At 34.2% G+C, this 14,225-nt stretch overlaps 2 protein-coding genes across 3 annotated transcripts in view; one reads left to right on the top strand and one right to left on the bottom strand.

Annotated features, from left to right (window-relative positions):
- Positions 1 to 14,225, bottom strand: part of LOC143149887 (1-phosphatidylinositol 4,5-bisphosphate phosphodiesterase epsilon-1) — a 577,853-nt gene that overhangs the window by 283,513 nt on the left and 280,115 nt on the right. The window lies entirely within an intron of this gene.
- The window catches only part of Alpha-catr (alpha-catenin related), a 115,830-nt gene that overhangs the window by 52,406 nt on the left and 49,199 nt on the right, over positions 1 to 14,225 (top strand). For both annotated transcript variants that reach the window (XM_076318055.1, XM_076318054.1), the window contains exon 2: positions 11,075 to 11,264. In XM_076318055.1, the coding sequence (XP_076174170.1) occupies positions 11,075 to 11,264 (190 nt within the window). The remainder of the gene's footprint in view (positions 1 to 11,074; positions 11,265 to 14,225) is intronic.

Below are 14,225 nucleotides of genomic sequence, written 5' to 3' on the forward strand. Positions count from 1 at the left end.
ATATTGTTGGTTACGGTTACCGATAAATACGACGCGTTAATTTATCTCGTTAAAATTAGATCGCAGCACGGAACATCGAATGTTACCGAAATTGAAGTAATCAAAATAAATATGCTGCTGAAACAACGTGAACAATTTATCGTACATCTAGAATCAATTTTCGATACTCTTTCTACTCTCTGTGTTTAATTGTTCACTTCTCGAGAGTGTAATGTCGTTACACGATAAAAATAAGAACGTTCGATTGTTTTCAAACGCACTCGATTTCCTAAAATTTCAATCAAACGACGAGACTATAGTTCGTTATTTTATTAGTATTATTGATTCGTTTCGATGAAATGGAATTGATGGTCGAATAACTTTGATATTTTAAATTTTTCACACCTTTCCACGTTTCGATTCTATAATATCTGAACGAACACCTGTGTGTTTCGTTGTTAAATAAATGTTTAAGTACCCACCGTGTTTCTTTTAAGACCTCGATCTTCGCGTAAAACCTCAACTTCCAATGTCTCGAGGATCGCAACTTTTCCTCCTCGATAGAATTCTTCGATAGTTCACGACGCGAGAATTACAGTTAATTTACGTACTCGTTAAAGTTGTACAAGTTTATCGGTTAGAAGATTAATTACATCGAAGCTACGGAATTTTCGATGCAGCAAACAAGCTACGCGTAGTTTATGTAACGTCGCGTAATAATTTTCCTCCAGCAGGAAGGACGAACTTATGCAAGGAATTTGTTCTGTACACTGTTCCTCGATGTGTAGCCTCCTTATATTGAACTAACGAATATACGAGCTCCTGTCCGACCACACGAGTTATAGCACAAACTTTTTCATCGCAGTGTCACAAGTCACAAGAGATTGAAACGTGTTCGAGGCGCGATACTTTACCATCGAACGTTTATCGAGCGTATTATCCGTTAACTCGAGAGAGTTTTCATTTGATCTTATTTCGGAACAGATTCTTCGAGCGTGACGATTATTTAAATCGACACGGATCGAACTTCGAATAGTGATAAAATTTTGAACGATTAGAATTTAACGCATTCGATTTCTCCTGAATTTTTCAATGCACGAATAAAATGAAATACGGGTAAAAAAACGGGTAACATGAATAATAAGTAACAATAAATTGGATCGATTTCAGAGATCGATGTCCTGGTTAAAAATTGTGTTAAACCGGTGCTTTCTAATTATTGATTTCTTAATAATAAAATCGATTTTGAAATCAATTTTAAGTATGATAAACTAAACTATGATAAATATATTATAATTTGTGAGAATCGATATCTTGGAAGCATCCCACCTGTTCCGTTTCGAAAGTAATTTCAATCGCCTACCATGATTTTTCTATTTCTAACGAAACGAAAATATCGATATCGGTTTAACCAACGACGTGGCATCGGTTTGGTAGAAGCGTTTCAAGAATTTGAACGCTTGGGAATTCTCGTAGAATACTGAACTGCGAGCATTAGGGTAGTATTAAACCGTGCGTCTCAAATCATGATGTATCACAGTTCACCATTTTATGGATTTATACTCCGCGCCGCGAATATTTTCAGGATGCAATATTCTAGATTCTATTTCGAGCATGAAATGTCACTGGAGTTTCAAACAGTTCGTAAATTCTTCCATTTTTCTATGTATATCTGTCTCCTTCGCCATATTTCTATCTCTCCTTCCGCGAATAACCTTCACATTTTGCTGAAATTGCAAAATAAGGTTTTACTTAGTTACATTGCGCAATAGAGTTTCCATTTATCAGTATTCTACGATTACTTTTTGCATTAATATTATATTTTGATTTCAAAACCCCAAGGATTGCTTTGTCGTATAATTAGTATAACCCAATAATTTGTAATAATTTGTAAATTAATTGTAGCTCTCGGTAAGACGTTCGATGTATCGAAAGCTCTACATGAAACACCTGGATAAACATTGATAAATGAATATGCATTGCATAGTAAAATATTTACTTAAGATTTAATTACACAATGTAAATTCATTTATTAATCCTTACCAAAGTGTTTTTCTTTTTTTTTTATTCGATTGCGAGACAAGCTTTTGATCGAACATTACGCTACAATGTTCTTTCAGATTACTTTTTTGCTGTGTTGTTTCTGACCAGAATCAAAATAAACAATGGTCGAATGGTTAAAAATGTTTGAAATCGCTGTATCTTATAATAAAATGATAACATATTTCACAAAAATATTTAATATAAATACGCGAGTTCAAAAGTTTCACATACATATACTTTTCAATACATTTGAAACTTCAATCTGTAATTGAAATATTTCGGTAAATTTATTTCGTTATTACCTTCCGTTTTTTTTTTTCATCCGCTGTCCTACACGTTTTATTTTCTCCTTCGGTTAATTATTCGCTTGTTATTTAACGTTCCTCCTGTATCGACAACCAATAAATCGAAGCTGTGTCCACAGGTCCGAAACATACACAAATAAGTTAACACAGATTACTCTCTAAACGGAGGAATTAACAATTTTCATCTCAACTTACCGAAACCATAAAAAGAAACCAAAAAGAACGTATTTTACTTATTATCGTCGAAAAGTAATAGTTATCAAATAGAAGGTATTTTACTTACTATCGTCGAAAAGTAATAGTTATCAAATAGAAGGTATTTTACTTATTATCATCGAAAAGTAATAGTTATCAAATAGAAGGTATTTTACTTATTATCATCGAAAAGTAATAGTTATCAAATACAACATATTTTACTTATTATCGTTAAAAAGTAATAGTTATCAAATAGAAGGTATTTTACTTATTATCGTCGAAAAGTAATAATTATTAAATACAACATGTTTTACTTATCGAAAAGTGATAGCTATTAAATACAATATATTTTACTTATTATCGTCGAAAACTAGTAATCAAATACAACATATTGAACATATCACCATCGAAAAGTAATAGTTATAAAATACAACACATTTAACATATCATCGTCGAAAAGTAATAGTCGTTAACATCGTTCCTCGCTGTTGCGACTATCTTCCCGCGTTTAAACCGAAATGTGGATAAAAAAAAAGGCGTTCAGCGAAAGAAATGGCGATAAAGCGACGACGTGAATCGTTCTGTCGCTTCCCGTAAGAAAGTGATCCACCTTTGTTAACGTTTCGTTCGGAGCTCCCTTTGAAAAACGTTCCCCCGGACGAATAACTTGCGATCGCATCTGGAACACCGTTTATAAAAAAAAAAAAAAAAAAAAGAAGAGCCACGCGATAGAGATAAGGAAATTGGAGTCTCGTCGACGCGACGCTTGGGAGCTCGTTCACCCTTCGGTGACGCCTCCGCGTCTCTGGAACGATTGCGGGGAAACATCTGTCGCGGGAGGACCGTTTACGTCGAAAAGTAAATCTAACGAGAGGGAAACGCGTAAACCTCTCTGACCTCGTTCCACGCCGCGGCGATATTAAAATTTTCCGCGTGCTCGCGGTGAAATATGACAGATGGGGGATAAGTCCTGCCTAAAACGAAAACTGTAACGGCCACAATGCACGGACGGAAAGAAAACGAACCCGAACGCGCACGCTAGCGCACCGTCACGTAACTCCGTTGCTCTTGTCTGGATCCGCGACATTTGACAATGCTCGGAACATAGACCCGCGAACCGTACAGCCGACTATAGGTGTAAAGATCGTGTTCGTGTTCGTGCACGTCCATTGGTGTGTGTTCATTCGATTGTACGCATTCACGTCGCAAAACAATACCTCCGTGTCCGTCCCTTTTCCGATATTCCTCTACCCCGGTTTCTCTCTGTCAATTACTCTCCCATTTCTTCCTCTGTTCCTCATCCCAACTCCCCTCCCGTTGTCTCCGACTTCTTGCCCAGCATGCGGATAGACACGGATTTTGGCTCTCCTTCCACCAGTCGTCGATTTTATTTCGCTTGTTCGTTTGTACGTTCCATTTATTAACCGATTAGTTCCCTTTGGTGTACCAACGGGGAACTAAAACAATGTCGGAAAGTTCTTGCCCGCGGAATTACTACGAGGTTCAAAGGCTGACGATAATTGACGTTAAGTGTGGAATGCCAGTGACCGAGTAGATGACGTCCAGCAAACGGACAGCGAGTCGGACTTGGACTAAACGAGCGAACGAGTGAATTATGTCCGGGCTATAAATGAATTGTTTGAACTAATACCGAATTCGAGTGCAGTTTTCAGAGAGATGCACGGTGTGTTGTTTTTGTCGATCGTGGCACTCGCTTTAAACAGTAACGCGTTCGGTATGGTAAATGTTTATTTAAACGTATCCGGGTTCGTTACATATGTCGAACGAATTTTTAGATGCATTTTTCAACCGTAGATTTTTCGATGTTGAACGAACAGGCTTCCGAGTTAACGGTGCACTCGTGTCGACTACTGACAACGTGTTGAACGAAAATATAAATTGAAATGTAAACGCTCGTGTTTGATAAATGACGAGAAATACCCAAAGTGAAATTCGTCTAGTGGTGCGAGTTTGCTACACCATCTGGTGTAACTTTCTTTCGTACTTGTGTCTATTTACTGCACAAATTTCGCGTAATGCTTAACGACAATCGAACATGCATAAAATAAACTCGCGTAAATTTTGAAAATTATTAACGGTATATTCATCGAAGAGAGACATATTTAAAAAGAAATCAATTACGAGACAATGTGAATTTACTTGTAATTTCGTGCACTGTTCGTTATATCATCGATTACCACACATCGAGTAGAAACAATAAATCTTAAAGTTACGAAATTTTAAAATATTAATTACGCTCTGTCAAGAAGTAATTAACATTTGATCGTACTATAGAAGTAATTGATACTTGATTATACTGCAGAGGTAATTGAAATTTGATTATACCTACTAGTTTACAAGCACGAGATCTAACTAGGGTATAATACACAGATGGGAAATAGGAATTGGGTGGCACACATTACACAATTAGGTCGTTATGGATTATTCTTGCCTGACCTGTTTCAAACCTTGTAAATATTGTTTGTCTTTGTTTTTTATCAAAGTTATCTTGTTTCGTAAAAGAAAGGTATCTATGATTTTGTCTACAATTCTTATTGCCATGGATATTTATTTCAATAAACGAATACAAACGTATAACAATTTATTCGCGTTTATTCGATCAAATAATTATTCGAATAAACTTGTTTCAATTCGCTAAACGTAAAATATAATTTCATGTTGTAGTTCAAATTAGAATTATTATTGTGCAAGTAACAAGTCAAAAGTGTGAAAGAATACTCATTCTAAACTAATTATCATCATCAGCCATAAGGAAGTCTTTTACGTTGAACGTTCAAAAAGATCAATCTCTTTTCCTTTGAATTTTCTTTAAATTCTAAACGAAAAGAATATATTTCTAAATTGTAGGAATTATTACGAAAAGTGTAAGAGTCGCAAAATATAAAAATGAGAACGTTAGCAGAAATCAGAATTTATTCGTCGTATACTCGTTGTTCGAATTTTTCATCCGGATAAGAATTTTCCCCATTCCTGGCATAACATTAGTAAGCTAAGGGAACGACGACCCTAAAAATCCGCGAAAACCGTTTACGTTTTTTTTCTTCCCCCTCCTTCTTTCCCTACCTTTTTCTCCATCCTCGATTATTACTTTGGCCCACTTTTCATCTTCCTTTTCGCGCTTCGTTTCTTCGCTACCTTTTATATACGATTATGTATACATTTATATACAGTTTTTGCACCGCTCGGTACATATAGATCTCCTTTACATCTTCCTTTCGCCTCGTTCCGCTCTTTCTTCTTCCCTCGACCTGTTTCTGCTTCGATCTCTCTTCGCCCAGAAACCACCGTCTCCGTCTCGTACTCGTTTTTCTTCGCGTCTCTGTCCGTCCGTCTGTCTGTCTGTCCTCGACTGGAGGCCTCGCGGTATAGTTTAGAACGTGGGGTTGGTGGCGTCTAAATGCATTGTCCGATTGTGTGGAAAATGAGGTATATAGAGACGCCCTCGCGGACCCTGCAGTTACAGGCCAAGTAACGGGGTTACTCTCGTGCAGGCTTTCTTGAATACACGTTTGGCATTTACGAGAAAGACGCGGAGGCGAGGAGAAAGGGATGGATCTGTCTGGTCGTTAGCTGGTAGACAGAACAATCCGAGCGTAGGCGCTTTCCATTACAAGCGGAGGCAAGCTTCGCGTGTATCAGTCGCGCTTCGTTTTCACAGCCACGTACACCGAGATGGAGCATTAATTAGAGCTGGTTTGAACTTGGGTAATAATGAGCTCTTGCTTCTCCATGCTGCGTATTTTGCGTTGTTTCGATACTTCCCTTTCAAGTTCGGTAATAATCAGAAATTGGTATTTCTCCGGAAACCCACGGCTGGGTGGAAATATTTATCACTTTCGCACATGGAACGAATAAAGTATCGTGATCGAGAATGATCCAAAAAAAAAATTTCTTCTTTATTGTAAGTACGAACGTACGGGCGTCTGTTGAATCGATCGCGTCTAAACGATTAAAGAGATTTCGTTGAAAGTTTTCTATTTTCGTTTCAAAAGTGGACAGCGATGAGTAGAAGTGGTAATTTTAATCGTCGTTATTTCTGTGCCACTGTTATCTATTATCTATGCGATCAGACAACACCTATCGTTTCTGTGATTTTGGAAATCTTCGTCTTAAATAATTGTTCGAGTGTTTAATTTCGAACACAACTTCGTAACAGCGGTACGATGTATTGGAATATTTTAATTCGAAGCTGAAATTTGTCAAACACCGATTTCTCAAAACCGATGAATACGAAACGTTATTTACATATAAAACGAAATTTAAAGTTTATAAGTAGCAAATATATGATACTATTATGCATCCTAATTCAAAATTCCATAAAATTTGCCTCCAATTACAATCACATCAAAGAGAAATGTACTTTATGTACGTCAAAGAGGGACTTAACAATGTATGAATGTTTAATGTCACACAAGGGGCGGATTAGGCGGGACGGCTACATTACATCCCTTTAAAAAGATTCTACTTTAGGATAAAATTATTTCTGTTATGTAACTCGAAATCTGATTCCCATTACTGGAACAAAACTATTGTTTGACGATAGATAATTATTAGATATTTTCGCAGCCTTGCGCTTACCGACTAATCATGAAACTTAGAATAGGTTGCTCAATAAATTTTGTCGTTCGACAAAAAATAGAGCTATTAAGTTCGTCGTTTTATTTTTCTAAAGATGATACTAATGTTTGATAAACATGTGTGAAGTTTCATGTAGATCTGTCGATTCATTTACAGTTGTTCAAAGTTGAAGTGTCATAGTATATTTTACAATAGAAAAAACGACAAAACTTATCGAACAACCTAGTATGTACGGCACTGTACGACTAAATAAAAAAGATCTTCCTCTTGCATTTAAAAGTTCCAAACTTCGTAAAGGAGATATTATAGAACTTTAGAGATAATGAGTAATTGTTATGCTGTGAAAAGATAAAAAAGACATTATACGGTATTAACAGTTCGTAATATGAAACAGTTGCAACAGATAAAGTTGATCGTCAAGGTCGATCGACAATAAAACCAAAAGTTGTTGTTGATTATGATAAATCGATGGGAGGTAACGACCGCATTGATCAACACCCCCATAGCTATCCTTCCATAAGAAAAGAAGAAAAAAAATATTCTGAACAGCTACTTTCTAATAGAATCAACGATTCAAAAATATTGCATCAGTCGGTGGAAAGAATTAACATCAATAATATTAATTCCACATAATCGTATCAAATACAATTAAAGAAATATATACTTGTAATTGCTACAATCCCGTCGTATCAATTTTCTATTATAATAAATACGATACATTATTTGTTCAATTACAGAGTATTCTTATCATATAAAGTAAAAAATTGAGATACTTTCGAATTAGTGTTGCCATCCCATTTATTACGGAAGATGTTTGTAAGATATACTTTATTACACCAAGCGTGTATCACAATTTACATTTAATGGGATTTCTCGTAATTGGATTTTAGCGGGTCAATGTTATCTAAATTAATGTATTGCGTGTGCTTATTTGGTAAGAATATTGTCATCCATCAAAAAAATGCAAACGCAAATGTATCACATGTCGTATAGTATTATTCAAGAAAGTAGTTACAATTATAAATTATTTGCTTTTTCTTCAATTTATCGTAAAGTAAATGAAATTTATGTAAGAGATTTTTGTTACCAGTTTCTGCAAATAATGATTCTTGTTAATTTCGTAAGTGGGTCGTTTAAAGTAATACGAAGTAATATACATCAGAACAAGATGTACGTTTCCATTTTTTATTAGCGGTCACTGAACAATAACCGTGAAAATGCTACGAAAAAGTCGATAAATCGTACTTGGTGCAAGAAGAGTTTTAAACTTTTTTCGTTTCCAGAATGTATTATTCAAAAAAGTAGTTACAATTACGCATATAGTGTTTTTTTATAATTATTCATAACTCTACTCTCGAAAATACAAAATAAAGCAAATCTATTCAATATTTATTCGAGGCGTATTATATACAAATCCATTGCATATCAGAAATTATAATGATAAATTAATATATTATTCCGAGCAACAGTACGTTTGATAACGTTTGATAATAGCTGGTATGGCAGTTACAAATATGGAAACTAGACATTTCTAGAAATACGGTCCTATTGTGCTTAATCTTTCCAAGAACACTGGCACATTGGTGTGTATTTATTTTTCAAGTTATTTTAAATATTGCCACATAGAAGGAATTTAAAATTATTTTAAATATTGTCACGTAGAAGGAATTTTAAGTTATTTTAAATATTGTCACATAGAAGGAATTTTAAGTTATTTTAAATATTCATAATTGAATTTTCCAATATTGGAAATAACTCACCAATATCAGTTTTCGTATAACGTATGTGTATCGGTATTATTAAAGATTCTTTTATTGAACCTATTTCTCTTTCATCCACTATCAACGATAGAAATTAGATACAATTTTTGGAAGATGAATTTCTTACCCTATAAGACGTATCATTAACAATATATATTCGAATGTGGCTTATATACGATGGAGCTTCAACCCATTTTAATCGAACTGCTCGAAGATATCTTAATAACGATCGCATCGGTCGTAGAATCGGTAAAAGGGAACTGATTGCACGAACTGTACATTCCTCTGATTTAACTCCATTGGATTTTTATTTGCGGTGGCATCTGGAAAGTTTAAGTAACGAAAATAATATCATTGATCGAATTTTCGAACATCTTCGACAGTCTTTGAAATGTCAATAAGTGTGTGTAGGTACTTGCAGGGGAACATTATATTCCATAATTTCTTTAAGTAAGTTTTAAGTATTCCTACTATACTCTGTCAGGAACAAAAAATGTTATATCTCGAAAAAGAAAAGTTTTCGGATCTATGTTTATACGACCTCGTTTCATCTTTAGGGAGAGTGGAATATGGTACAAAAGTTTGACCAACTGTTTCTGAAGCACTCTATACAATAGTAACGATGTTCGTATTTGATTTATCGTGTCTGTACATTGTATTCGTGAAAATTTGAGCAATTTATGGGAGTCGATTTGTACGAGTTAATAGTTTTCAAATAGCTAATTTATTCATAGTTAGAATTGGTAAACTGGCGCTGTGCCAAACAAATGCATTCACTGATTTTACGCGATCAATTTCACTTCTAAATTGTAAATTAATAGCAAGTTTCGTTCTTATTAATGTTACTACAACTGAGATTCGCAACTGATCGCAATCTAAGCGTGGAAACTTTTATTTATCATAATTATATGTATGTACTTTGTCATTAACAAGGTTACTTTTAATGTTTTGAAAAGAGTATAAAAACAATATCTTCTAGAAATTCTGCTCTCTGAGAGTTTGACATTATCAATGTTAAAATTGCGGTCCAATGTTTTGTTATGTTTTGTTAACACGCTGTTAGTTGACTATTCGCTTGGCAAATATTAGTTTTATATTCATAAATCCGTTACTTGTCTCTGTTTCTATCCCATGCGCGATTTTTTGCATTGTTTGCTATTAATTTCGTACATTACTTTAATTTTGTGTTATTGTGCATATTTGATACAATTTTTAGAAATAATTCAAACTTCGTACACGATGAGTTAAATAACAATCTGACTTTCTGATGCGCTTCAATTTTTCAAACGAGTTTTTATTGGAAACTAATCTCAAACCAAGTGTTTCTTGAGATAATTAAATAGAGAATCACGTCACGATAAATAATAAATTTTTGTCATCTTGAAAGACGTGTTCCTTCTTGGATCGGAAGCTTCAATTTTCATTATATTCTATCTTGCGAAATAGCTACCGTGACATTAAATTATTTTCTAAATTTAAAGGCAGAATTTACATACATAAATACACGAAAACTCTTTTAACATTAAATCAGTTCTTAAGTTTGTCCGCATTTATATTACAAGTTGCATCGTACATCCTTGTTGCATACTTTACGAGCTATTTCCCTTTTTATCTCTTTCGTGTAAATGGCCTGATCTGTTTAGTATAAGCAGTGTGATACCAACATTGTCAAATATCGTTGGAAAAGAATATTATATCAATTTATAAAAATTGATATTCACAGTTAGTGGAAAATGTACATTCTTTGTTTTCTTTCGTAAGTAAAGAAAATATTTCTCCACTTCAAATGAGAGGCCACGCATCGTATTTCTTACTCCCCTGTCATTGCCCCGAGCAATTACCATTTTTTGGACTTTGTGGAATACTTAAAATGGAAAAAAATTTCGAGATAAAGATAAAAGCAATTTCGTAATATTTTTTCTAAACCTGTATAAGTTTATAAGAACGAAATTAAAAGATTGCCCTTGAAGTGACAATATATTGGGAACGGAGGGGAATATATTAATTATTAAAAGTAAATAGCGTCCTTTCATTTTGCTGTTGGAACAAATAAATATCGTATTTTTCGATTAACGAGTATCTTTCGTATCTCGCAAACGTTTATACTTTATTTAACAATGCTTCTGGTAATTGATGTCTCAGTGATGAAAGCGTTACTTCTATCTAATAATTTGTTTTTATTTCTCTTTGTAGATCTCTACGTTGGTGTCGCACAGAGAACGTCCGCTATGTTCGGACAGAAGTCTCCGTGCGGTCGCCAGAGTCGGGCAAGCAGTGAATCTGGCGGTCGAGAGGTTCGTCACTGTTGGCGAAACCATCGCAGATGACAATCCGGAGATCAAACAGGACATGTACGAGGCATGCAAGGACGCAAGAGTTGCTGGTGAGTCACTCTTTCGCGTTAAACCCTTAAACAAGTTTTTCCTAACAGATGATCGTTCCCGAAGTGATTTTTACGGATAAAAAATATGGTAAAAGATCTTAGGGATACAGAGAATATTACGCAGGTGTTTCTTTATGTTTCGATTCCTTAAAGAAGTATTTTGAAACAGGTGATCGTTCCCGAGGTGATTTTTACGGATTAAAAGTACCGTGAAGAATATCAAAGATACAGAGAATATTGAGCAGGTGTTTCTTTATGTTTCGATCAATTGTAAAGAAAATGTCCAGCGATTATCTTCAATATTCTACCATCAGAAGATCAAACACTTATCGTGTTTTGATTCCATTTTCGTTTAAATTTATACAAGACTTGTACAATATCACTAGCTACAAAAAGAAATCCTGATACCGACTTAATTCTAGTTTAAATCGTAGCAAGACATTTACTTTACGTGTTATACAATAGTCGTCTTGAAATTTTTACACAATCTTTATTTTCTAATCAAGTAAGTTGTGTAAAGTAAGTTTATTTTCTAATAAAATAATAATGTTCTTAGAAATAAAATTACAAAAAGTGTATTTGTTAGCAAAATTAAAAAGGTAGATACGATTGGTACTTGAGAATCTCGCCTGAAGAACGTGAAATAATTCTCCAGGCTGGAGTATCTTCTGAAGGAAAAGGAACAATTTTTCGATTGAAGCGTATAATGATTCACTGTACAAAAGGTATCACGTGTTCGATTCCTATAACGTCCAAACTTCTCGTTTCCGGTTGCACTCGGTGTCGTTTATCAATTGCATCTAACACGCATTCAGAACACGAAGCAGATTGTGAAATACAATTTCGCGAAAACAAAGGCCAAGAAAGTTGTACAGTAATGTATCCAGAAGTTGACCCGACAGAATTTATATATCAAAGCTTATTATGCAGATAGAAAGCTCCTAAAAAGTCGCGCGAAGATTCTAAAGCCGTTCGAAGATATAAAGATGTTTGTCACGAGTTGTCGCTTCTAAAAGCTGGAAAGGTATCCCTCGGCAGGCATTCATGCTCGTGCTGACGCTGAGAGGCATACAGTCATTGTACCTCCAACAAGTTATACTGCAGCTTGACTTCGCTGCACCTCGCTCTCTTGACAGTTAGAACTCGGTATCAATGCTCTCAGCAATTCTTCCGGCGGGAATAAAATCTCTGGCAAAACGCTACTTGCCCTGAAAAATTCTACCTAGAACTAAATCTCCAGGCTCCTTATCCACTTTTATCGCATATTCATGAAATTCGAAGTCGTACGAGTTCGTTCGTCCCTGTCATTTATCTTTGCCAACTTGCGATACGTAATTACGGTAGAATCTTGATTATTCGAATTAATCAAGAGAAGGATCGTTTATTACGGAAACAGAAAACTTTAGATCGGTATTGCCCGAAGTAGAGGACGTTGTCCGAAGTGAATCCCTAGGAGAGAAGGAAAGAACATTTTTAATGTAAAAATATGTGGATGACACGAACTTCTCTTTCTATTATCGAATTTATCATCGAAGTTCGACAATTGTGGGAATTTATTTTTCTCGTACCGTTTGAAATGTACCATAAACGGTGTACGAGGACAAGTATTGTATCAGAATAGAAATTTATGTATAAAAGAGACACGAGTAGAAATTGAAAGCAATTTTTCAAATATGTGGTAACTGCTTGGGAAAATAATTGCGTTGTTCATTGTCGTTCTTTTTATGTTGCACGTTTCACCCACTATATTTTTTATCCTCATTCGAGGTCAAGAATTTTAACTTTTTCACTTCTTTTATAAGGACTTTTCCTCTTATAACGTATTTTCTATAAATAACTATATTTTTATCGTTCTTTGTCGATTATTCACAATTAATCATTTTCTAATCCTTTTTTTTTTTAATAGGAATTCTTTATATTTTGCGTACTTAGGAAACGGAAAATTAAATTTTATTTCAAGTATCTACTAAATTCAGCATTATTTCGATTTATTAATTTTAATAAGTCACAAACTTATCATTTAATTAAACGTAATTGATTTTACCATACTTTAAAAATGATCTAACAAGATATGTATTAAAATAAAAAAGAGTTTGAGCATGTGCAGTGAGAAAAGGTTATTTCAATAAACAACATTCGTTAAAACATGTGTATGAATTCCACGATTTACATAGTGGGTAGGGTAGACAAGAACAATAAGGTAAAGAAGAAATGCGGTAGAAATTTACGTTTCACCCTATTAAAACTTTACCCGCACTGGTTATGAGCTTTGTTAAATTGTTCGATGCCGAATATTTACTATAAACTCGTAGCAATTATAAATTTCAAGGCTTTTGCATGCATAAATGGTATAAAATACCGAAAATAATGTAGATAATCCGCGGTCTCTTTAATAACGAGTTAATATTCATTATCAAGAATTATGCGATACTAATTGACAATTTAATCCCAAAATGTGATACCGGACGTATTACATATAGAGGATAAATTGTTGGACTTTATTATCGTGTAAGTAATTTAAATACTTCGTATAAATTTAAATGAGAGAATTAATATACGTTTAATAAATGTTACTCGCTAAATTTACGTAAATTATTCAATTACGGTACAATAAATTAAAAAACTCTTAATAAATTTCAATACGATACGGATTGTCGTTTGAGAGCTAAAAATGATAAATAAATCGAAACAAAAACGATCGAATTGATATGTAAATCCCAAAAAATTCAACTTTTGCATACGAATAGAAATTTAAAGAACAGCACATTTAATATCAACATAAATATTTTCTAAGAATCTGTTGTATAATTTGTGTTTATATTATACACGATGTGTGTATACAGCGTGTCTCAGTAATTATGATACAACTGGAAGAGGACGATGCTACGTGAAAAATTCAATCGAGAATATAAAATAAAATTTTTTGCAGCAGGTTGTTTCCGAAAAAATCGACATTGAATA

Source organism: Ptiloglossa arizonensis, chromosome 8 (assembly GCF_051014685.1).
Source record: "Ptiloglossa arizonensis isolate GNS036 chromosome 8, iyPtiAriz1_principal, whole genome shotgun sequence".
NCBI classification, from domain to species: Eukaryota; Metazoa; Arthropoda; class Insecta; order Hymenoptera; family Colletidae; genus Ptiloglossa; species Ptiloglossa arizonensis.